Raw genomic sequence first — 24,119 nt, forward strand, 5'->3', positions numbered from 1 at the left:
AAGAAAAGAATTCATTGGTTTATTTATTTACAGACGATTAGATAGTTTGCGAAATATAACTTTACATAAATTACTTCGACATCTTCTGCCTTCTTCGCATTAATTGAATGGACTTGAACCATTTTTTCTTCTTAACAACACTAGACACACTTGTACGCATGCTGAACAAGGCCTCTTAGAATTTGCATTAGATTTCTTACAAGTAGGATACGAGATAGCCTTGATAATCGACACGTAATAAAAAAAAATACATTGGGATAACTGACGAATACTATGAAAACGAATTTCATAACTTAATTAGTAAAGATCTTTCATTTGCAATGCAGAAATGTTTTGTGAATCAGCGAAGGCCTAGACACGTGACACAAGTTCGAGAAAATAAAAAATGCTTGGAGATATCTTACAACTAAAGTCAATTAAAACCTTCTTTTTGGAGAGAAACTTTACTCAATTTGATTTTGGATAGACTAGGTTGAAAACACAAAGGTTTAAATGGCCAGACCAAAAACAGATACGATACAATACATCGTTTTGTTCTCCCAGCGAACTGTGCAACTTCCATCCGTTGCATTATCCCAAAAGCAAGAACTTGCCGTATGCAAGCCCGCACCGTTCTTTTGCATGATGGTACAAGTCACTGGAATAAATATAGTTTTATATTTCCATGACTCAGTCTCAATCGGGAAAGCGCTTTATCTACATCAGCAGGCTAAAGAAATTGATCTTGACCTCGTACCCCAGAACAAAAAATAACAGCATCTCAACAGAGCAAAGATCAGACTGCGAAACTGAAAACAACCGGAAGTACTACTCCAAGTAAAAATATGAAGAAATATGAACGAAGTGCGTTTAAGGAGTGGCCCAGCTCGTTTTATCTCCCCTCTGCCACTCAGATTTCAACATTCATAGAGACCAGAGGCCTTGAAGATGGGTCGAGGTCATCAAAGTAATCGCAAACATCATAAGACGAAGGCACGTGTAAGTGAAAGTAATGTGACAAAAAATAAAAATCAATCATCTAGCCACTACTCACCGATATATTTGTAAGGTTTCTGTAGCTTGGTGAGGTTTCCCAGGCAGGCTTCAACTACATGAGATGTCCATTGATTAACCTTAGTATGTTGGTAGGCGTTGCCCCCGATGGACACCTCGATCGCATCTTTTATTATCTTGCTGACATCGTCGACGACAAATTGGGTCTGAAATTAAAGAACTGCGTTAAATGCATGGCGATTAAAATAAAAAAAAAAAAAAACACAATAGTAAAGTGGACAATCGAATGCTTGCAAGGGCGACGTAAACTCGGACCTTAACCTAAAAATCCTGCGAGTATAGAACAGTAATTAAAAAAACGTTCCGCTTTACCTCCTCCTGCATATCTTCCATGGCTGATATTCAAACGAAATGCTGCCTCCGATCGTTAAGTTACGCTGGTAATGGGGTCAAATCGCTGGTTGACCAAAGATGAGACGTCAGATGCAGAGTCGCGACTAAGCAGAATCAGCGAGAGCCGTTTCTACACTTTCAATTCCGAAGCTGGGCCGGCGATTGAGGGACGAAAACTTTTGTATCCTAATCCCTGTTTACTGGCTCGACGTTGACTCTCGCCTTGTTTATATCGTCAACTGAGGAGGATCAGACCGGTCATCACTCATGACAGCTGTCAGGCAGGTAAAAAAGCGGAAAATCGACTCCGAAGTCCGAGGAATCGACCGAATCGACAGACTAGACAGCGACAAGATGGCGGACCCGGCAATTCACCTAACCTAAAATCGACACACACACCATGCAGAGAGTTGAATAATAACGTGAACCGAGGGTAAAATTGAATTAAACGAAACTGTTTCTCAGTCCTCGAGGATAATAGAAATTACGTTGAATTCCGAGACTTGGCCGGAGGAAAAAAAAGGGTGAAAACATGCTTGCCAGGCAGGTTAATCGCCTGAGATTGCACAGGTGCCAAGGATGTTGTACATCATTGATTTTTAACCAAGTATCGAGATCAATGAGTAAATATGATCCTCCGGAGGAAGAGGTCGAAAAACCTAAGCCGGCGTTAAAGAAGTGGCGGAAAGAGTGGGACGATGGAAGTTATAAGGTACAATCAAGATTGAAAGTTTGGGACCGCACGGACAGAGTTAAAGGACCCACGATGGAGAAGGTGGTAGAGTTTACAGATTCTTGGAATTCGGGTACAGCTGGGCTAAAGAAATTGTGGCATCAAAAGAGGATAGAAGTAGAGAAAGAGGACCAGCAGTTTATAAAAGAGAGACACGAAATTCTTGGTTCTAATTTAGCCACCAGTCATTTTCTCGTCCATCGCGGAGCCAAGGTTAAGTTTTTGGGGCGACCTGAGTGGGTGGAAAAAGATCCCAAAGGAAATTACAATCTGCCGTCATCCTTCGTGCCGGATTTTGTATTGGAAGCAATCGACTTAAATGGAATAGGTCTCTACTACGAAGGACTGGATAACATGCGCTACCTCAACGAACTCACATGGCTAAGTTTTAAGGGCTGCAAGACGATCGATGATTGGTGTCTGGATAAGATGTCGAGCTATTACCCAAAACTGAAATATCTGGATATATCGGATTGCGAACAAGTCACCGAACGTGGTCTCGAAGCTCTGTACAGAATACATTCTCTCAAGAAATTGATCGTTACTAACCACCACGCTTCCCCAGCTTTTGAATTGACCTGCATGATGCTGGAGGATTGTTCTTCCCAACTAAAAGTCGACATGAAACTACCGGTGAAGGATTCTGTGTCTGCAGAAGCCCAAACCTGAACGTATCGACACTAATCTAGCTTAGAATTCAATTTAACAGGAAATGAGTGTAACTTATTATAACGATGAGGATTAAAAGATAAAATTCAAACCGCTTTGTACTTAGATTTTGACTCCTTTATTTTTCTCTCGCCGTTTTTTTACATAATGTAACTCCACTTTGTTAGTCAGGCCGTAGTTCTTTATGTTTTCATTGTCGTTTACCAGCTGTGTACTGCCCAAGCATACGTTGTACTTTTTCCATACGTGCTTCCAGCTTATCTTCTTTGTTACCTTCTCTCTTTTCAGGGCCAAAAGCGTGTGACGTTTTATTGCCTTTTTCAAATCGAGAACCGTCGTGTTGTGAGGCGGCACCTTGTATCAGATTATAAAAAAAAATGTTAAAAACTATTATAGCATAAAATTGATATTCCCAACTTGAAAACTCGTTGGTACAAAACATATAATCTACTAATATTTACCACAACAGAAAGCATCGGCAATTCTCCACGATTCAAGTAAAGTGTGATCGCTTGACCTTGAGCAACTGCTGACTGTGACTTGATTTCCTCAACTGTAGCATCGGCTGGAATTCCCGAAAACAGAGGATCGCTCTCAATTATTTTGTTTATCGCCTCTTTGGTCAGTTTGACTAGCTCGTCGTGGCCAAACTCCACAGCACATGGTGCAGATTTATTTTCCTCCACAGAGTCATCGACCTCTGATGTTGTAACGTTGCTCATTGCTGGATCTGAATGAAATTCAATCGTATTTCTAGGTGGATATGTATATAAATATGCATAAGTATTTTGAATTTAAACTGAAATCTATGTCACTTTGCCATCGCAGGGAATGAAAGTTGATTCCAAACATTCCGTACAATCGCAACGCGTGCACATATAAGGGCCGAATAGTTTCTAATGATATAATGGATCAATTCCGCCTGCCGACCTATACCTAAGTGCTATATTACGTACATCGTAAGTCTCTACGACGCAGCTTGATCCGCGAGTTGAGAGTAATGTGTAAGAAAAAGAAAGAAGGAGAGAGAGAGGGATTTAAAAATAAGCAGGACCATGGATCCGCTTTTAGTAACGTCCTTCATCTCGGGCCGATAAATCCTCCGGCAACAAAGCCCGATGGAGACAAAGACAAAGTAAGCGAAAGGTATGCCATCCGCGAAACTATTGCAAATTAGAGCCGTTCCCCGGCATGTATGTATGGACGTAAGATCCCTGTGTAAGATGTATTCCACAGTATACAGTTGCGTACAGTCGCGACGTTTGGACGAATCATCGCGATAATGCACACATGCACGGATCATGCATGTATGTACAAATGTATGTATAGGTATAATGCCTACTCTACAGTGTGTGGTAGGGGACCCGCAGTCCATACACTTCTCTGACATAGCCGTAAAGATGAATAACATTCGCGGGAATTTATAATACCTAGAGCTGAGAGTTTATTCTTGGCAGAGATTTAATAGACGGTGTATATGCGTGTGTGCTCCGTGAAAAGAGGAGAGAGAGAGAGAAGGAAAGAAGCGACGACGAGCGGTGGTAAGGTAAAGAGTTTTCGATCGGATACCTACAACTTATCCCGCGCGTCGTCGTCGTCGTCGTCGTCGTCGTGGGTGATTATTTGACTATTAATGTAGGTACGTACACGAATAATACGGTTGCCGCGTCGCGTAGCGTCTCGTAAGCGGAGCGAAACGGCCGGCGCGGTACGAAATGAATCATTTGGACTAATGGCTAGAGGTATCGCGTATGAGTAATGTGAATTCTTTACCATTCGGTAGAGATCTAAACTAAACTCTCTCTCTATCTTAGCAGCCGGAGACGACAACAAGTGTCGGGTACGACGCTTTGAGAATTCCCCTCGTCCCGACCGCAGGTTTTCGTCCCTGAACCCAGATGGCCGAGAGCCGGCGAAGTCGCGCGCGGTCGTTTACACTCGTGAGTCGAGCGAGAGAGGGCGGAGAGGAGAGAGAGGACTTCGCCTGTCGGTTTCGCCTGCATGCTTCGCCCAGCTTCGCCCAGCTTCGCCTCCGGGGACTTCGGTAATAAAGCGCGCGTGTTTGACAAGTAGCGGCGCCGCGGCTGCTGTGCGGCTCGGACTATATCGTTCGCGGAGAGAGACTTTGCTGCTTTTGCTAGCGTGTGCGTGAGCGTCAGCGTCGTTCTGCTTGATTCCCCGCGATGCCGGGTTTACCGAAGCTGCGAGTACTTACCGCGTACGACGCATGAATAGACAGACGGTTAGATAGGTGCGTGCATCGCGTAGGTACGTACTTACGTCCGAAACATACGTAGTACCTATGTACGCATGAGAACGAGAACGAGAACGAGAACGAGACTCGCGTCTCGCGCGCATTTCTTGACGAGGGGCCGAACTTTGTCGAACTGGGGTAACGAAGTTTGCCGAATACCGTGTAGCGCTACAAGTTCCGTGTGTGTTTCTCTCGTGTTTCTATTACGCGCGCGATTCCGGTGTGTTGGTAACGCGAGTCTCTCTCTCGCTCTCTCACTCACTCACTCACTCACTCACTCACTCTCTCTCTGACTCTGGATGATTATTGTTGTGGTGTAGAGTGAGCTGCTGGTGGTGGTGTGGTGGTGGTTGTGTTGGTGGTGGGCCTCGGTAAAATTGGCGTTAAAATGGAAACAGAATTTCGCTACGAGGTGGAGGTCGCGCGAGCCGAAGACAAGTGAACATGGGAAGGTCCAAGTTTCCCGGTAAACCGCCGAAAACGGTCACCAGGAAGCGAATCAAGGTTCTTGGGAGACCCGAGGCTGCCCAAACCGACCCCGTAACCGTCGTCGCCGCCGAGAACATTTACTACGGACTGTCCCTGTTCAACGAAACATTCGGTGACAACGAAAAGGTAATTTCTGCTTCTGTCGAACCGATGGATTACGCGTCATACGCTGTCGTCCCCCTCCTCGCCCCCCTTCTCGGAGCCCCCTCAAACCTCCCCCGTACGGACGTGATTTTAGACGCTTCGGGATCTCGTCATTCTTTTTTTTTCATATCCACACTCCGCCGATGCTCTCTTATCCTTCCTTTCAATTATTCGCATTTTCGTAGCTCTCTTGCCTATTGTGTTTTCTTCTTTTTTCTACCCTTCTCTCAAGGCTCGCACTTTTTCCCGATATTTAACATGATCCTCGTAATGCGCGATAATAGATGCTATTCTCCGTGTCCCCGATCCACAATGCCGATATTATAAATCAAAAATGAACGGCAGCTGAACCTCTAGAAGGGTGATAATACCTGCGACACGAGTGGCAAATTCTTGCTAAGTACGTTGAGAAATTTGTATCGTTTCTCATATGCCGATGACTCGATCAGGTTTCAATCACCGATTTGCCACTCGAATATCTTTCGTCGTCGATCCTAACCTCAATTCTATGTATTTAATCGCGCGCAAAGAATGCGCGACGTTTCTCTTTTGGTTGTGCTTTCGTTGAGCATCTCCTCGTCCGGTTCTGTGTGCATACGCAAAACTTTTCATTCACAATGTCCTCAAGTTAACTGGACACGCGACTTTAATCGCTAGGTGTAGACGAAAGGGTTGTTAAGCGAAAAGATTCCGACTGACTATACGTATTTTATTTTCAGGAACACCCACCATTTCATGGCTTTAGCAGCAAAGAAGCCAAGCTGTCTGTGTGTTATGTTAAAACGCAACAACGGGACACGGAAGTGCCTGAACGGCCTCTAAAAAAATCTCCCTCCAAGTGTAGAAAAGACATTAAAGACATTAAAAATCCTCCATTGGATGGAGAAAACGTAAGGGATGCTTCTCTGTACAAACGTGGCTCTAATCGAGGTCGAATTTCCCGAGATAGTTTGGGTAAAACAGAGTCGGACGAGGCTAGGAGAGTTTGCAGGATGAAGAATCGAAGGAGTAAAATAGCTGGTACCGAGGCTCTGAACTTGAGCAAAGCTCCAGTGCTCAAACCTGTAAACAACATCCTAGAAAGACATCAACGAACCAGGCAACTTAGGAACAGTACAGCTAAAAGATTACTGCAAAGGGCCAAGTCAAGCGGTTCGGTTAATACTCGGAACAGCACAGGTTCAACCGGAGACAAGATTGGTACTGTGCGCAAGTTTGTTTTACCTGTGCGAAGTGTGCATTCCTCGAGAGTAATAAAACCGAATAAAAGATTTATAGAAGAATTGGAAGAAACATGCATCCCGGAAAGCTGCGAGAGTCTCAATGAAAAGTACCATAAAAGAGCCAAAGTCTTACCGGACAGAACGGGGGCTGAAGAGGTTGTCGATAAAGACACGAAGAAGCCTAAGAAAACCGTACAAAATGTCACAGCCAACTCAAATATTTCAAATCACACCGTTATAGCCGCTGATAACGAGTCGAAGAAACCTCAGGTTTCTACATGCAAAAACAAATCTTCCGTCAAATCTTCCCATGTCTCACCCAACACTCCTCAGGATCCCGTACCGCAATTACCTAAATCGAATAACTGTACAAGTAGCAAGCAAACTGTCATTCCCACTAAAGTTCCTCCTGATTCCAGTACCACTAATACCGAGTCTTCCAGAGTTCAGACTCGTTCTGGGACACTCAGTGCAGCAGTAAATTCTCCAAGCCCAAAAGCAGACTCTGAGCCTGCTCATAATTCGGCTGATAATATGCCTGCTTTGGAAGACGTGCCACTGTTAAGAGAAAGCGTCGATAATGTCAGCGACAAAAGTGTCTCGTCGTCAAACTCGCAAAGCTTGGACACAGAGAGCAACCTTTCGGAAAGTGGCAGTGAACACAGCGATCACAGTGAGGATGAACAATCGGAATGGTCGGGAATGAAGTTGAATGGCGGTAAAGTGATCCTGCGCAAGGCAAGGCTGAAGTTGGACAACAGAACGTCAGGAGGTGCTGAAGGACCGTTTTCCAACTCGAATGCCCACAGCAATTCAAGTGGAAGTTCTAATCCTGGTAAGAAACGAGTTAGAAAAAAATGTCACAGAGACTCTTTTTTAAGATTCAAGGTAAAAAAAATTTTTATCTCATATTTCAGGCTTGGCTGCCACTGTCAAATGTGGGGTATGCGGGGCAGTACGTTTTTACCGATTTGTTAAACAGGCCCGTAAGTTTGGCATTCATAGTTGCGAGTCATGTCGCAAATTTATTAGTAAGATGATCAAACGTCAGGCTTGCACAAAGTCTACCAGCAACACTCTTCCGGTACTTCAATGCCACAAGGGTGACGGACTGTGTCTGGTACCGCCAGTTGTCAGAAGTCAGCAATGGAATCTTATGAGATGCGTCTACAAAGCTAGGTGTCCAGCATGCTGGCTGAAGATGTGTCTAAAGTGTTACAATATACCTGCGGCTCTAAGAGCTGGATTGAACCTGTTACTTCCACCTTTGATGAGGGATCCTTTGGCTGTCTCAGTATCTGTGCCGATGTCTGTATGTCAGGAGGAAAGCGAAGGACAAATGCAAAGATTGACGGGGTGCAAATTGGGTTGGCGAGCCGAAGACAGCTTGGATAGAAGCTTGTTCAGATCGGCAACAAGTTGGAACGGACTTGATATGCTCGGACAGAAAACGAGTCATCAAAATGCCGTTCCAGGAGCGCTGGGCAAATTGGAAAAATGTATGATGGCAAAAACGAATCAGCATTTATCTATTTTTCATTGGAAAATACTTAGAAACTTGTTCTCGGTTGTATTATTCTTGCATTTAAGTGTTGCCCGTGATGAATTTAATGTATATTGAATTCTGTATTTACAGTTGACTATCCGATATCAGTATCACCAAGCAAAAAGAGAAGAAAAGATAACAGGATAAAGGTTCGAAAGAAAGTAAAAAACCCATCGCTAGATCCATCGACAACAGATCAATTTTCTCAGCCCGTCAGACAGAGGCTGGAGTTGAAAGGACCTCGAGTTAAACACGTCTGCCGAAGTGCTAGTGTAGCGCTCGGTCAACCAATAGCGACATTTCCGTCCAGCGAGGGTAAAGAGGACAGTGTTGAATCTGGAAAGAACATTCCAAGACTACCTAAAGATGAGGAGAAAACGGAGGAAGTCAAAAAAGTCGAGGAAGTATTCAAAGAGAAGGAAATAATAAAAGCCTACCAAGACGAAACTATCAATATAGTTAACAATCAAGTTCAACAACCGTCTCAAAAAAGGGCAAAGGTACAAGGACAACAGAATCTTTCAACGATAAACCTTTCAGTCGTAAGTTTAATAAAAGTAATAATCTTACTTATTATAATTAGTACTGTCAGACATTTCTAAATAATATCGTGTTAAACAGATACGCTCTCTGCCTAAGCCTGTCGTTGATGAGGTGCACACAGTTTCTATAGACTTTTGGGAACAGTACGATCCAGCTGAGGTCGGAGCCAAAGGTTTTGCACTAATCGGTTCTGAAGCCTTCCACATTCCTGCGATATGCTACCTTTGTGGCAGTGCCGGTAAAGAACCTGTAAGTGTCAACATTGTAATCTTTTGAAAGAATCCATAATCTGAGTAAATGTCCGAACTAACATTAATCACAATTCTTACAGCTGATCCATTGTCAGTGTTGCTGCGAGCCGTATCATGCTTTTTGCCTGGAGCCAAGCGAGTGGAACGCATGTGCTCAACCAAATTGGTGCTGTCCTCGCTGTACAATTTGTCAAACATGCCACCTCAGATCCGGTCCGAAATTGTCGTGCATTCGATGTCGCCAGTCCTTCCATCACTCCTGCCTATCAAAATCTGGGATTAGCGCAAGACTGTACAGTCCCGACAGACCCTATGTATGCCAAAGTTGCATAAAATGCAAAAGCTGTGGAAGCGAAGGTGTCAGTGTCCATGTTGGCAACCTACCTCTATGTTCTATGTGCTTCAAGCTCAGACAGCGTGGAAATTATTGCCCTCTGTGTCAGAGGTGTTACGACGAAAACGACTTTGACACAAAGGTAAGGGGGTGCATGATATTTGAAATGATTTTGTTTAATGTTCGTAATTGAACAATTTCAATCAGTAATTGTATTATTTTTATCTGTCGTAGATGATGGAATGCAACGAATGCTCATGCTGGGTTCATGCACGGTGCGAAGGCCTTTCGGACGAACGTTACGAAATTCTGAGCTACTTACCAGACTCCATAGAGTTTATTTGTCGCCAATGTTCACCGAACCCAAATTCTATCTGGCGAAACGCAGTCGAAGCAGAACTGAAGGCAGGTTTTATAGGTGTTATAAAATCCCTAAGTAAAAACAGAAAGGCGTGCGTTGCTCTGAAGTGGAGCCCTAGAAAGGAGTGCTTGTGCAGGCCAATATCTAGCGTCAGAAAGCTGGACTTCTCGGACGAAAAACTTGAGGTGTGTGTTATAAACGGCAAGGAAGTTATCAACAGGTTCGATGACTACGACGACTGTAACAGTGAGCGTTCTACAGATGCTGATTCAAACTTGAGCGGAAATTTGAAGTCTGATAACTCCAGTAAATCTGATTTTGAAACTGATGACCAGCCTACAGATCCACCCAAGAGAGGGTTAAGGCGATTGCGACAGAAGTTTCACTTGAAAGAATGTTCGGTTAGAGTGAAAAATTGCCTTTCAAAAGAGGGGCAGGAAATTTTGGACGGTAAAGACACGGGCGTCGATATTGACACGCCACGTGGTTCTGCAATTGAGAATAAAGAGTGCCTTTGCCTTGAGCAACAAATTATTGCTAGGCCATCACCAACCTTGATGTCTGTAAAGCGTAAAGTGAACGGTAATGAATACGGGTCATTGTTGCAGTTTCACTGTGACATGGAACACGTCATCAATCGTGCATCTAACGAGGATCTTGTTGAAGCGTATCACAAAATTCTGTGCGAGGTATTTCCTTGGTTTCATCCAAAGCATTCGAAAATCACATCGAGCACTGGGGGCTTGTCCACGCCAACGAAAGAATCGTATTCCAAAGACAGCGAGAATTTTTTGGCAAAGTTGGATGATTCAATTCTGGAAACGTGGAAGGAGGAAGTTCTGAGGGCACCAAAAGCTATCGCAGCGAAATCGGGAAATTTATACCAGAATATCAACGCGCAGGACAGCAGGTCATGTTGCTTGTGCAAAGGACTTGGTGATGGTCACTCTACAAGAGAGGGCCGTCTCCTTTACTGTGGCCAGAATGAATGGGTTCATGCGAATTGTGCGTTGTGGTCCAACGAGGTATTCGAGGAGATTGACGGATCGCTTCAAAACGTTCACAGTGCTATATCAAGAGGTCGGTTAATACGGTGTACAGAATGTGGAAAGAAAGGAGCAAGCGTTGGTTGCTGCAGTAAAAATTGCAATGGAACGTATCATTATCCATGCGCAAGAAACATAGAGCTTGCATTTAACGATGATAAGACGGTATTCTGTACTTTGCATTTGTCCAACTGCATGGACAAAACACCGCAATCTCAGGAGGACTTTGATTTAAAAAGACCAGTTTATGTTGAGTTGGATCGTAAAAAGAAAAAATATGCCGAACCTAATAAGGTCAAAGTCATGATCGGCTCTCTTACCATCGACTGCCTTGGCACCATTGTTCCAGAGTTTTCTGACACAATTGAGAAAATAGTGCCAAGTGATTACAAGTGTTCCAGGCTATACTGGTCCACCATTAACCCTTTGAAAATTGTCAAGTATTATATTAGGACGTTTGTTCAAATATATGTACCCGAGGCAGCTGTGGATATGGAAAATAATGTCACCATCGATCACTCCATGGAGCGAGAGATGGAAAGCGAATCCGAGAAATCGGTTGCGGTAAAACAGACGTTGGACACTCTCATAGATTCTGTATGCAATAAAGAAGCGGATGAAAATTTAGCTGAACAGAATAACACAGACCTCTTACCACCGGAGCTGAAGGACGCAATTTTCGAAGACCTGCCCCATGATCTATTGGATGGAATTTCGATGCAGGATATCTTTCCAAAAATGTCGTATGAAGACTTTTTAGCCATGGATATGAAAACTGATGGCGGTTTTGGTACAGATTTATTGAAAGATGAAATATTGCCAACAGAAGTAGACGAGATGATAAAACCTACTGAGAACAAAGTGTCTAAAATGGATCCTTCTATGCCGGAACTCGGACCTCAGAATGATTTCTGGCTTCACCTGGAAGCAAAGAGTTCTGTTCAAGATATAGTCGACGATATATTGAATTCAAAAAATCAGAAATTGGGGGGCAGAGAACTAAAACGATCAAAGTCTGAGGTGATATCCAACAATTCCGTCGTCGTTGGCGGTCCTAGACATCACCAGAGATCCTGTAGTCTTACCTGGAGCTACAAATTAGACGGCACCTATGGACCCACAATGAAGCGGAGAAAGTTGCCGAAGAATCTAAATTCTACAAGATCAGAAGCCGCTGTAACGGTTGTGGAGTCTCAAAACGAGCGGACCCCAATGCTGCACGAACTCCGTATACCAGAAAGTATTATGCTAACAGTGGGCAGGGCTAGTACTCCCAGTATTATCTCAGAGTCTGTCAGAGAGCTCAAATACTGCATCGAGGATTCTGGCGTGACAACACGGCGCACTTCGCCGCGGGATGACGGCAAAGAACACAAAAGGCTCCTTTGGCATGCGAGGCAGCACCCGCGAATTCTCCAGGTAGACGGAACAGCGGATACAGGAAGCGCAAGTGAGTGCAGCTCTCCTGAATACACAGCAGAGGATCGAGTCCCACCTCTCCATTCGCTGGACGCGATTGTTAGGATCCCCCAGGTCGACGGAGCAAATGATGATTCCTCCTGCGACAGTGGAAAATTTGACACTGGCGCAAGTTTGTATAAATACGCGTCTAGGTTTTCAAAATTGAGTAGGGTTACTCGAAAGGAGGATGGAAAGGAGCTGGTGGAGAAATTTGATCAGAGTGACGCAGTGTCCTTTAAAATTCCGCAGCTGGATGGAGCAGATGACGTGTCTAGTGACGACGAGTGTTCATCGCCACACTCTCAGGTTCCGGACGAATTGGGCACGAGCTTGTTAACAAAGTACCTGCCAATCCCCGATCCTGTGGATCAACCTGTGACTTGCAAAAGGTGCCGATGCACGTACAGGACACAGGATAGCTACAACAGACACCTTGCTACCTGTGACATCATGACTACAAGCGATAGCGACTCCGAGACTATGGACAACAAACTTCAATCCCCAGATTCAAGGTTTTCACCTAGTATTGGGTCTTCGATTGAATCACCACAGTTCATTACTATGTCTCCGTCTGAAGGACACACTTTGTCATCTGAGTATTCCGATATCCAAGCTACATCTCCCGTTGAAGCTTCGGTTCCCTCGCCCCATCCTGGAATTCAAATGGATCCCATCGCTCAGGCGATAATGACACCTCAAATCCACACTCACGCCACGGTAGAAACTGTTCACCAAACGGTATTAACGTCCAACGACATGATCGTACAAACTCAGTATACTAGAACAACTACAACATTACCAAATGCCACAGTATTACCACAGCAATCGGAGAGTACAGTTCAAATAACCGAAATCACAGATCCTCCGTTGATATCGAGGGATTCTGTGACCAGTATTACACAAAGCGACATAAACGTACCCCTAACATCACCGGACAGCACAAGCTCTCAGACCATTCCAAGCCCCCAAGTATCGCCAACTTTTTCATCGACCGGTGTTCAGACCAGCGCCAACGAGGCAGGAGTAAATGCTGGTGTTCAGCAAGCTAAGCTTTCGAAGCCAAAATCTCCCAGAACCCCAAAGCCCAGGGTCAAGGGCATCAAGCCCAATATATTACGAACCTCTAACGTACCACAGTCAAGCCACGTCCGGTTCCAAACGATCCAAAATAATACGCCAATCATACAGCTGCAGCAAGCCCAAAGAGCCACTGGTCCAACGGTTATTCTACAACAGGTTCCCCAGCCAAATTTGATGTCCGCATACGTGGAAGCCCTGCAGCAGCAGCAACAGCAACAGCAACATCACCAGCAATCGGCTCAAAACTTGCAGTACGTAGCTACGATCGGAGGGCAACATGAGACCGGCTATAAGCCACAATTCATAACTGCGAATTCGTTAGTTCCTGGTGCCTACATTCAGGCCTCGTCTGACAATTTGTTGACGTTGCAAAACGGCGGAATATCAGTATTACCGAGCGTACAAATAGCTCAACCACAGCCGACCGTTTTGGGCACTATTATTCAGCAACAACCGAGCGCCATACAATGTGGAGTGATATCGTCAGAGCAATTGGTACTTAGCTCTGCGCCGGCGCTTGAAATGTTCACAGATTCAACAGGGAGTATGTTCGTCTCTAGCCAACCGATGTACTATGGTCTTGAGACAATAGTGAGCAATACCGTTATGTCGTCTAGTCAGTTTGTGGCCGGAGCTGTTCCTCAGGTACTCGCAAGCAGCTACCAAACTACTACGCAAGTATTTCAAGCTTCGAAACTCATGGAACCAATCGTAGATGTTCAGTCTGTGTCTAATGTTCCAAATGTTCCATCGGTACAAACGGTTCAGAGTGTTCCTGGGGTGCCCGGAAGCTATGTGGTCGTCAATCAACCACAACCCCCTATTGCTGAGCCAAGTAATCCACAATTAACTATTCCAGCAAATCCGGAACAGGCTTTCGCTCCCGCGAATTGTAATTCTATACAACACGGGCCGTGCTTACAGGTAGCGGATCCTGTACAGCCACTACAAGTACCACAGATTCAACCAATTATCTCTAGTGCAGTTTCTCCTAGCGATATGTTGGCTGGTTGTAAACAGCAGCAACAGGCTTCAACGGCAATACCAAGGGTTGCTGTTAGACCAAGTCCCGTGTCTCACACGTCTGTGCAACCCATTCAACAAATACAGTCAATGCAGCCCTTGCATCAGGGTCCCTGGAGAATAACGGAGCCTCTCTTTGCGTCGGAGCAGCCTATCAGCAACAATATCAGACCGTACTTTGACTCAAAACATGTGTCGGAAAACACTAGCATGATAAAATCAAGCATATCAACGAAAATGCCACCTTTGCCAAGCCACTGCGTACCACAGAGGAATAATAATAATATTACTGTAAATAAAATGAATCACAATGATGTAAATAATGTGCATACCAACTACGTTAATACGATGTCTAATAACAGTGGAAGTAGTTGTATTGTTAATAGTAGTAGTAGTAATAGCAATTGTAACAACGTTAACATGATGAACACAAACAATGTAAACCCCATCAATGTGAACGTTTGTGCAACTAATAAGATTACCATGCCAGTGAGCAATGTACCTACAAGCAGGCCGATGAATCGGGTTCTACCAATGCAGGCGATCACCTCAAAACCGGAACCAGCAGAGCAAATGCAGAAGCCAGATATTGCTGGCGAGGAACCAACTAAGCTGAACGTCCAGATTTCCAAAGGCAGAGATGACATGATTGTCGAACCGGTGAAAGAACCAGATGCGTCTACCAATGATTTGAGTAACAGTGATGCAATGGCGTTTGATATCGAAACGATGAATAAAGTGAAAGAGAACTTGAAGTTGGAACTGGATAAGGAAAAGTTACAGAATAAATCTTTGAAGATTGTCTTTCAAAAGCAGCTACAGGATGGTTCTTACAAAATAACGCAAAATATGAAAGCAGTTTCGCAAAACAAAAGGACACCACAAATCACTTCAGTTGAAATTTTATCACCTAGAGAAGCTGCAAAGATTACTTCCCTACAACTTTCGCCGCTAAAGAACTTTGCGTTGAAGTCGGGCAAGATAGAGAGCAAACCAAGCTCGCTTGATAATAAAGTGGATTCGCCAAAACCTAGACCGCCTCCTATAGCAGTGAAGAAACCAAGAATTGTCTCGAAGATCTTGAAACCTCCAAACAGTAATCCTCCCAAGTTGATGGTAAAAAAATCAATTTCGAAACGACCCAGCATGATGTACGAAATCAAATCGCAGGATGGTTTCACGCATGTTGCTTCTTCCATGTCCGAAGTCTGGGACAAAGTCTTCGAAGCTGTACAGTCTGCACGGAGGGCTCACAACTTGCCTCCGTTACCTCACAATCCCCTTACGGAAAATCTGGGACTTGAAAATAACGCAACTGTGTATCTGGTGGAACAATTGCCAGGTGTGAATAGGTGCACCAAGTACAAACCAAAGCTGCATAATTTAAAACCGCCAAAACCGAGCGAGATAGAAAACGACTTACTGACAGAATGCGACAGCGGAGCTGCGAGGGCTGAATCTTTCAAGGGAAGGAAGGTCCACGACATGTTCAGTTGGCTGGCATCGAGACATCGACAGCAGCCAAAAATGATTGCCATTTCAGAAAACGAATCACGGTAAATAATAATATTAATTTATTGACTTTTTAAAGATTCTCACCCCATGTAATTCAGATACTGAAATTACGATCGATAACGAAATTTTCTAGGAGAGCTGCTAGCACAAATTTACCAATGGCAATGAGGTTCAGGATTCTTAAGGAAACATCTAAGGAATCTGTCGGCGTTTATCACTCGCACATTCACGGAAGGGGTTTGTTTTGCTTGCGGGATATCGAGGCTGGAGAAATGGTCATTGAATATGCTGGAGAGGTAAGTAATAAAGTTATATAAATCCTGATGCCAATGTTTTAATTGTTTATTGTTTGACCACTTTCAGGTAATCCGAGCATCATTGACAGATAAACGCGAAAAGTACTACGACAGCAAAAACATTGGATGTTACATGTTCAAAATTGATGACCACCTAGTCGTGGATGCAACCATGAAAGGGAACGCTGCTCGTTTCATCAATCACTCTTGCGAGGTACTTGAGAAAGTTAAAACAAAAATAAACTAGGAATATTACCTAATTTCCTATATCTAATATGGTTCCTGGAACGTAGTTATGAAAGAAATACTTTTTTTCCAGCCAAATTGCTACTCTCGAGTGGTTGACATCCTTGGTAAGAAACACATTCTAATATTTGCGCTACGTCGCATAGTGCAAGGCGAGGAGCTGACCTACGACTACAAGTTTCCCTTTGAGGATATCAAGATCCCGTGCACCTGTGGTTCCCGCAGATGTCGAAAATATCTCAATTGAGCAGCGCGTACCTGATTGGTGACATTGTTAGGAAATAATGGATTGAAAATCACGAGAGCATCGCGCGTTTATTGAAATATATATCACCACAAGGTCAGTTTGCACCAATCGTAGTAGTTCTATTCTCAACGATATCGACACACAAAGGAAGAGAAGAAGAAAGAAAAAAAAACCACGACCGAATTACAGATGCAGCTTTTTATTTAAAGACAACCACTCGATGGAGCGGAACGGAAAGAAAAAACGAAATAGTATATAGTTAAGAATGTTTTAAATATTGACAGGCCAGATAATATATCTCAGCTGACGCAGCGTTGTGAAGTCGTTTTAAGTTTTACTTTTCATTTCTCTAAACGGCTACGCTTAGTAATTAATTTAAGGAGTATATACCAGTAGCAATAATAATCAATTGAATATATCTTCGGCTTGCTTTTACGCTTCAAAAGTTAATACACCTTATCGTGTTAACGACTCTTTGGATACACTTTACACATGCCTGTGCTATGGCACGCAACTTATAGATTCTACGCATCGTCCACTATCGAGGCTCGCTCGTAATCAAGGTCTAATTATCGGTACGCAGTAACATTCACACTGGATTACAATCCCTTATCGGATTGCTTAGTATTTTGTGCAAACGAGCTATATTATACTGCCGTGAAAATTGAATTTGGTCAAAAAAAGAAATTGAAAGTACGATAATATTAGAAGGTCCAGCGTGGGTTTTACTGGAAACTAAATTGACCTTGTACGGGCTCAATTTTAATGCCAGATTTAAAGCTTTCTTGTAAGATATGTAATTGTTAAAAAAAACCACACTTTGTCTCGATGTAAGTGATGAGAGTACCCAGTTTTACGTAAGATAGGATCGTAGGCATTAAGGAGAGAGATTGAGAATGGCAAGAAAGGATGATCTTTTTATTTTTATTTTTATTTTTTTTATTTTTCTTGTAAAGAAAGACTATCCAAAGGTACGTCTACTTTGGCAGCGATGTGCGAAAGGTATGAATAATATTAATGATTTGTTCACTTGAGCCATACCTTACTGTTGCTGTTGTAATAGGACAGAACAAAGTCCCCTGTTCTTAGGTTGGGGGTATTTTACGAAACTCCCATTGTAAGATATTTATCCTCCCCCCTCCCTTCCCCCCATGATGGTTAAATTTTTTTTTTTGTTTCTCTCTTTTCACGAAAGTGATTTGTAATATTTTTGGGTCCATTGTTCAGTAGCGGGAAGCTGAGAACTAGAGAGAGAGAGAGAGAGAGGGAGAAAATCCTACATATTTGTACTTCATAATTGTTGGATTTTCTTTTATCGTGTCTAAATTTTGAATCATGTTAAGGGTAAATTTATATTGAATCTGGCCAGACGATAGGTTGCCTTCGTACTAATATTAAGTACATTATTGTATACTTTAGTGATTTATTTTAATATTTACACTCCGTATACACACCAGCTGCTTGAGCTTAACAGGAACAAATATATACTTTATAAAACTTTTCTTTTGATCTGGGTGAGAGTATCTGCTCGAGTGGACGTGCCTTAATTTTGGTGCTCTTTGGACACCGTCAAGTGCACTTTTCACGAAAAAAAAAAGTAAAATAAAATAAAAATTTTAAAAAGTAAAATAAAATGGCCTAGAGTAAGAGATAGTAGGTTGAAGCAAAGTGTTTGATAATAATGAAACAAAAACAAAAAAATAATAATAATAATAATAATGATAATAATAACGTTATACAAAGATTATTGATTGCGAATTATTTAAGCCGAGTAAAATAATAAAAAAAAGCATAAATGATGGCAGGAACATTGTTTGAACACGCGTTAGTCAAATGTGTTACATTTTTCGATCGGCCTGGTTTGGTACAAAATATTGTATGCGTTTGCGTAAAGGGTTATAAAATGGGGGAAAAAAATGGAAACTTGTTCTGGTCATGAGAAATTGCCATTTTTTTTCATAGTTTTTGAATCTTTTTTTTTTTTTTTCCTCGTTTCAACGACAATAGAGACATGTAGAATGTATGTTGTTGAATTGGTTTTTTTTTTTTTTTTTTTTTCTTCCGGCAATGTATAATTTTACCGATAACAATTTATAATAATAACAATAATAATAATAATAATAATTGTATTCGAAAATGACGAAGAAAAAGAAGAAGAAGAAGAATAATAATATTGTTAATATAATGATAATTAAGTTTTAATCTGTAAAGACGATTCATATACGAGATAAGAAAGGTAATAATTTACATGAAAATATAATAGTAATGTTAGATATTTTATTGATATTTATTAATTATGAAGATGATTTTCATGGTCTAAGATGAAAAAGTAATAATAATAATAATAATAACAATAATAATAATGATAAATTTGAATAAAATTGAAAAAAGATTAAATTTAGAAAACATTGGGAGGGGTAAGCGAACTGGGCTAATAGGCTTAACTGTTGAGCAGATATTCGTTTATATTTTTATTTTGACTTATTATTTTCTACTTTTTCTCCTCTTATACTTGTACCTTAATCATTGTGTGTTTTCAATTTGACTCTAATCGCATCCACCGCGCGCATGTAGAAAATATTACTTATATATATATATATACACAAACACACACACACACACACACACAGGCACCGTATACACAATATTAAGCTTTATTATTTCTAACAATTGTATAGTTTAATTATGCTTAGAGTCTATATTAACAATTATATACACACGTTATACGAATTGTTATACAAAAAAAAAAAAAAAACGAAAAAAAAAACAAAAAAAAAACAGATTTCTAGAAAAACGGTAAACCTACATTTAATTTCTTGTGAAATTTTCCATTCGTGGGGAGAAAAAAAAAAAAAAAAAAAAAAAAAAACGTGAAAGATGATTATTAGACAAGTTCTACGAATTTATTAAGACGTGAACAGTCCGTCCCCACAGCACACAGCAAGACAGGACCGCTCGCTCCGTGAATTGTTATAATTTTTACAAATATAAATTGACAGAGAGACACGTGTTGATTCACCCTGCGTCGACCGACGAGTGACTCGGTCGTTAATAATAGGTTTAAAAAAAAAAAAAAAAAAAAAAAAAAAAAGAATATTCTTTAACTCTTATCATCTAAAGTTCCACGAGGAATACGATTCCCGGGATCTTTATTATTATTATTATCATTATTATTATTATTATTATCATCATCATCATCATCATTGTCATTATTTTTTTCATCCTCTTCGCGAAAATGTGCGTGGAACGATTAAATTACAGATAATTCCCGCGCTCGTGCCTCCCGATGACGCGGAACATTTTTTTTTTCATTTTTTTTTTTTTTTTTTTTTTTTTGCCCTTGCAGTTTTATTTATTTATTTTTTTATTCAATTATTTTTATTCACTTCTTCTTTACATGTGATCACAGTTTCTTATCGAATCGAAACATACCTTGTTTTCCTCCCTTGGTAATGTTAATCCGTTTAACGATTATACTTATACACCAAGAGACGCAAAAAAAAAAAAAAATAAATAAAAACTTGGCGGTATGTAATTGTTGTTTAATTCCTTGCCTGCATTGAATATATTATTATTATTATTATTATTATTATATTTTCGAATCGCACGAAAAACGGTGAAAAACGCACTCTGGGTTGTGTTACATGATACTAAGCTGCAGGCAAGCGTGCGTAAAATGAGTGAAAATAAGTATCTAGAAAAAAAAAAAAAAAAACACCTCTTAATATATATACATATACATAATAGATATATACACGTATAGTATTGTACGCTTCACCCTCTGTCATAATATTATTATATTATTATTATTATTATTATTATATACACACACACACACACACACACATAAATTATAATCAATTATATATATTTACAAGTGTAAAGGTATTTTTCATTGTTGTTATTATTATTATTATTAATTTTCGTTTCTTTTTCGTTTTCCCGTAAATTTTTTTTGTTTCGTGTTTGTTATTTTAAATCTTTTTTTTTTTTTTACTCTTTTTATCCTTAGAATAATTTTACCGACGATAATGAGTATATATATTACACTTGATACACTCTCGTGTTCTCACAAATATTCGCAATTATACTAAATTAATAACCGCGCACGGCTTCTTTTAAACGTCCTGTAAGCGCACCCTCGACGTGATCGAAACTAATTACATACATACTTACTATCGCTTAATCACTGCGACGCAAGAGGTAGCAATCTCTCGATCTGTCACTGCAGACGAGAGCGAGAGAGAGAGAGAGAGAGAGAGAGAGAGAGAGAGAGAGAGAGAGAGAGAGAGAGAGAGAGAGAGAGAGAGAGAGAGGAGGGAGAGAGAAATAATTAGTAGTGAATAATAACCGATAAGGTGATAAAAGAAAGGAATATTAAAAACTATGTATAACATGTATTTATATGCTAAAAGACGATAGGTGAGCTGAGAAAAACAACGCAAGGAAATTTTCAAAATCAATTACAGACACACACACACACACACATATACGCTTCTGGCAAACTGATCGCATATTATTATTATTATTATTGTTATTGTTGTTATTATTATTATTATTATTCATATATAACGTGACAATAGTAATAATATTATTATTGTGATCATAATTACTATTACTATTGCTGTTCTAACTCGTAAATAGGGAAAAACAAAATCGTTGAAATTTTTTCTAATAACTGTATTACACTTACTTGTTTGCGCATTGCGGGAATGCAAGAGAAAATTTAATACGGTTTAAAAAATTATACACGCGATGAGAATTATTCTTTTTCAAACGTTACAATATCAAAACGAAAACGAAAACAAAAACAAACAACGCAACGCAACTTGTCGAAACAGAAAGAATTGAGGATATGAGAAGTGTGAAATGGGGGGGGAAAGAAAAAAAAAATTGAAATAAAAATAAATTGTCTGTGATTATCAGTCATAATAATCTTTAGGTCAACATATTTTTTAGAGAATATTTTTTAGAAAATTACAAAATTTATGATATACCCTATTATTATTGATACGGTAATATGAATACGATACGATACGATATACGATTTATTGGATCAAACGTGCTATACGCATAATATTGAGAGTGAGAGAGAAAGAGAGAGAACAATATGAAAGAAACGAATAAATAAAAGAAATCAAATTTTAACTGTAATAAAACAAACAAAAAAAGTTGCAAAACGTTTAATAGAGTTACGCGACTATAATACATATACATATACATATATAGGTGAGGTCAATAGTGTTGTAAAATATTCAGTGTTTTGGACAAATAACTCTACACAATATATGTATAAACACGTACATACATATATATATATATATATATATATACACATATATACACACCTATATAGGTACATAGATACTTATACGTTCATAGGTAGGTACGTAGATACCTGTAGTAAAAGAAAATTAGAAGACAGAAAGGAAATCTCGTCAGAAAATAACTGCATCGTTTATGGTAAAACTATAATAGTGAAAAGAAAGGTGTAATCTACATGCATAATATTATTGACATGCAACGACACGATGGCACACGATTATACCTATTTCGTCATTGTTTTATTTTTATTCTTACGTTTTCTCATTTAACGTATACGTATACTATATATGGTATGTATAGGAGGTATGTTAACAGGTAAACAAGGGATCGTCGAACTCTGTTCAATTTATACAAACTGTATCGTCGTTTCGTCGTGCGTAAAGATGATGATGATGATGATGATGATGAAAAATAAATAAATAAATAAATAAATACATAAATAAAAATAAAAATTGAATAAACGAAAAAAAAAAAATAGAAAAATACACAGTATTCGTAAAATATTATTATGATATGTACATACATACACACATACATACATGGGTACAATCTGTGAATAAAATTTTACGACAAGATCGTTGTAATAAAGAATGAAATTAAAATGATGATGCCGATGTAGAATGGTAAAGAATTATTTAATAGATGAAACGATGATGATGATGATTATATAAGAATTGAAAAATATATGAGAAGTGACGAGAAAAAGAAAAAGAAAAAAGAAAAAAAGGAGAAAAGAAAAATTATCCACGTATTCGTAAGGATCGAATACAAAATATGATCCTCGACACATTAACCAAAAGATATTATTACACAATGTATGCATATCGCGTAAAGAGATACATAGTAGCTTTCGACATGATATGAAATATGGATTAAAAAGAAAAGAAGAAAACAAGAAAAAAAAAGAAAAAACTTGGAATTAAGTGACACAAGCACACGTAATAATAAACATCGTACACAGAAACAACCGTACTACTGTTTTTGTAATTAAATGTTTTGTTCGTATTATATTATAATATATAATATATAAATACATTATGAGAAATTAACAGAATAATGAAAAATGAAAAGAAAAAAAAAACAAAAAAAACCAACAATCGAATTATTATACAAATAATACCATATAATTGCGCTGCTGCTGCTGTTGCTGCTGTTATGTATTATAATAATACATACAATATATAATGTCATCGACTTCGTTTATCTACGTACATATATTATTTAAAAAATACAAGTATGTAAAAAGATTTTTCTATATATTCTAAACTTTGGAATTTTATAAATCGTCGACGTATTATTGGTGTACTGATAATACCGTAATGTATTTTTATAGGGAATTAATTTCAAATTTTGTTCAAGGTCAAAGGTTAACGAAGAACCTTAAATAACTTTCGAACCTTTTTTTTTTTTTTTTTTTTTTTTTTTGCGATGCGTTCAATTGTCTACAAAAATAGATTCCGGTATCATCAGTACATTACTGCGTTGACGAGTTATAAAATTGGAAAAGTTTATAAACAATTTTTCCCATGTTATTTAAAATGGGAAATAGAAAATCGTGACAAGACAACTCTTCGGTATTAATATATTAAGAGCTGAAACTCGGACAGCATGTTTTTTTCTTGTCATTTCGAACAATATTTTCGATTTCAAATTTGGAGAAAAAAAAATGTCCCGTTTCTTTTATGTACATTACGGTGGGCCAAAAAGAATGACGTATTTTTTTTTTTTTTTTCCGTTACTAACCATGAAAATGTCGTTCAAGATGACGAAAAAAAAAAAAAAAATTCTACAAAAGTTTGAGCTCTTAATATTAATACTAATATTAAGAGCTCAAACTTTTTCAGAATTTTTTTTTTTTTTGTATATCGTCATTTTGAACGATATTTTCCTTGTGACTAACGAAACAAAATACGTAATTTTTTTTTTTTTTTTTTTTTTTTTTTTTTT

The 24,119-nt window shown here is 39.6% G+C and overlaps 3 protein-coding genes and 1 long non-coding RNA gene across 8 annotated transcripts; 2 read left to right on the forward strand and 2 right to left on the reverse strand.

The window, feature by feature from the left end:
- Positions 1–393: 393 nt before the first annotated feature.
- LOC124414966 (dynein light chain Tctex-type 1) lies at positions 394–4,791 on the reverse strand. Of its 5 annotated transcripts, none has more exons than XM_046896167.1 (4): positions 4,562–4,791; positions 3,250–3,518; positions 2,891–3,142; positions 1,080–1,199 (listed from the first exon to the last, which is right to left on the reverse strand). In XM_046896167.1, exons 2-3 carry the CDS (start codon positions 3,508–3,510, stop codon positions 2,891–2,893), a joined length of 513 nt encoding a protein of 170 aa, XP_046752123.1. In that variant the 5' UTR covers positions 3,511–3,518; positions 4,562–4,791; the 3' UTR covers positions 1,080–1,199. The 5 variants fall into 5 exon arrangements, with proteins under 5 accessions (XP_046752124.1, XP_046752123.1, XP_046752119.1 ...); XM_046896163.1 differs by lacking the exon at positions 4,562–4,791 and adding an exon at positions 4,127–4,270; XM_046896165.1 differs by lacking the exon at positions 4,562–4,791 and adding an exon at positions 3,741–3,971.
- LOC124414965 (distal membrane-arm assembly complex protein 2) lies at positions 1,919–2,879 on the forward strand. Its single transcript, XM_046896162.1, has one exon. It carries the CDS (start codon positions 1,919–1,921, stop codon positions 2,786–2,788), a length of 870 nt encoding a protein of 289 aa, XP_046752118.1. The 3' UTR covers positions 2,789–2,879.
- Positions 4,792–5,389: 598 nt separating the features above from the next.
- LOC124414963 (histone-lysine N-methyltransferase trithorax) lies at positions 5,390–18,016 on the forward strand. The gene is made up of 10 exons (XM_046896161.1): positions 5,390–5,657; positions 6,395–7,733; positions 7,816–8,397; positions 8,535–8,986; positions 9,066–9,236; positions 9,319–9,714; positions 9,807–16,099; positions 16,192–16,354; positions 16,422–16,568; positions 16,674–18,016. Exons 1-10 carry the CDS (start codon positions 5,487–5,489, stop codon positions 16,845–16,847), a joined length of 9,888 nt encoding a protein of 3,295 aa, XP_046752117.1. The 5' UTR covers positions 5,390–5,486; the 3' UTR covers positions 16,848–18,016.
- On the reverse strand, positions 17,796–24,119 carry LOC124414967. Its single transcript, XR_006930087.1, has 2 exons — positions 24,069–24,119; positions 17,796–17,989 (listed from the first exon to the last, which is right to left on the reverse strand). It is a non-coding gene; the product is annotated as an uncharacterized LOC124414967 (long non-coding RNA).

Source organism: Diprion similis, chromosome 14 (assembly GCF_021155765.1).
Source record: "Diprion similis isolate iyDipSimi1 chromosome 14, iyDipSimi1.1, whole genome shotgun sequence".
Classification (NCBI taxonomy): Eukaryota; Metazoa; Arthropoda; class Insecta; order Hymenoptera; family Diprionidae; genus Diprion; species Diprion similis.

What these genes read in the sequence shown, in the direction of transcription:
- LOC124414963 (XM_046896161.1), top strand. Translation starts at nt 5,487, where the DNA reads ATGGGAAGGTCCAAGTTTCCCGGTAAACCGCCGAAAACGGTCACCAGG. An exon ending in AAGTGGAAGTTCTAATCCTG is followed by an intron (nt 7,734 to 7,815) that starts GTAAGAAACGAG and finishes CTCATATTTCAG; the next exon opens with GCTTGGCTGCCACTGTCAAA. An exon ending in TCATTGAATATGCTGGAGAG is followed by an intron (nt 16,355 to 16,421) that starts GTAAGTAATAAA and finishes GACCACTTTCAG; the next exon opens with GTAATCCGAGCATCATTGAC.
- LOC124414965 (XM_046896162.1), top strand. Translation starts at nt 1,919, where the DNA reads ATGCTTGCCAGGCAGGTTAATCGCCTGAGATTGCACAGGTGCCAAGGA.
- LOC124414966 (XM_046896163.1), bottom strand. Translation starts at nt 4,199, where the DNA reads ATGTTATTCATCTTTACGGCTATGTCAGAGAAGTGTATGGACTGCGGG. An exon ending in TACCACACACTGTAGAGTAG is followed by an intron (nt 3,519 to 4,126) that starts GCATTATACCTA and finishes AATTTCATTCAG; the next exon opens with ATCCAGCAATGAGCAACGTT. An exon ending in TGCCGATGCTTTCTGTTGTG is followed by an intron (nt 3,143 to 3,249) that starts GTAAATATTAGT and finishes ATCTGATACAAG; the next exon opens with GTGCCGCCTCACAACACGAC.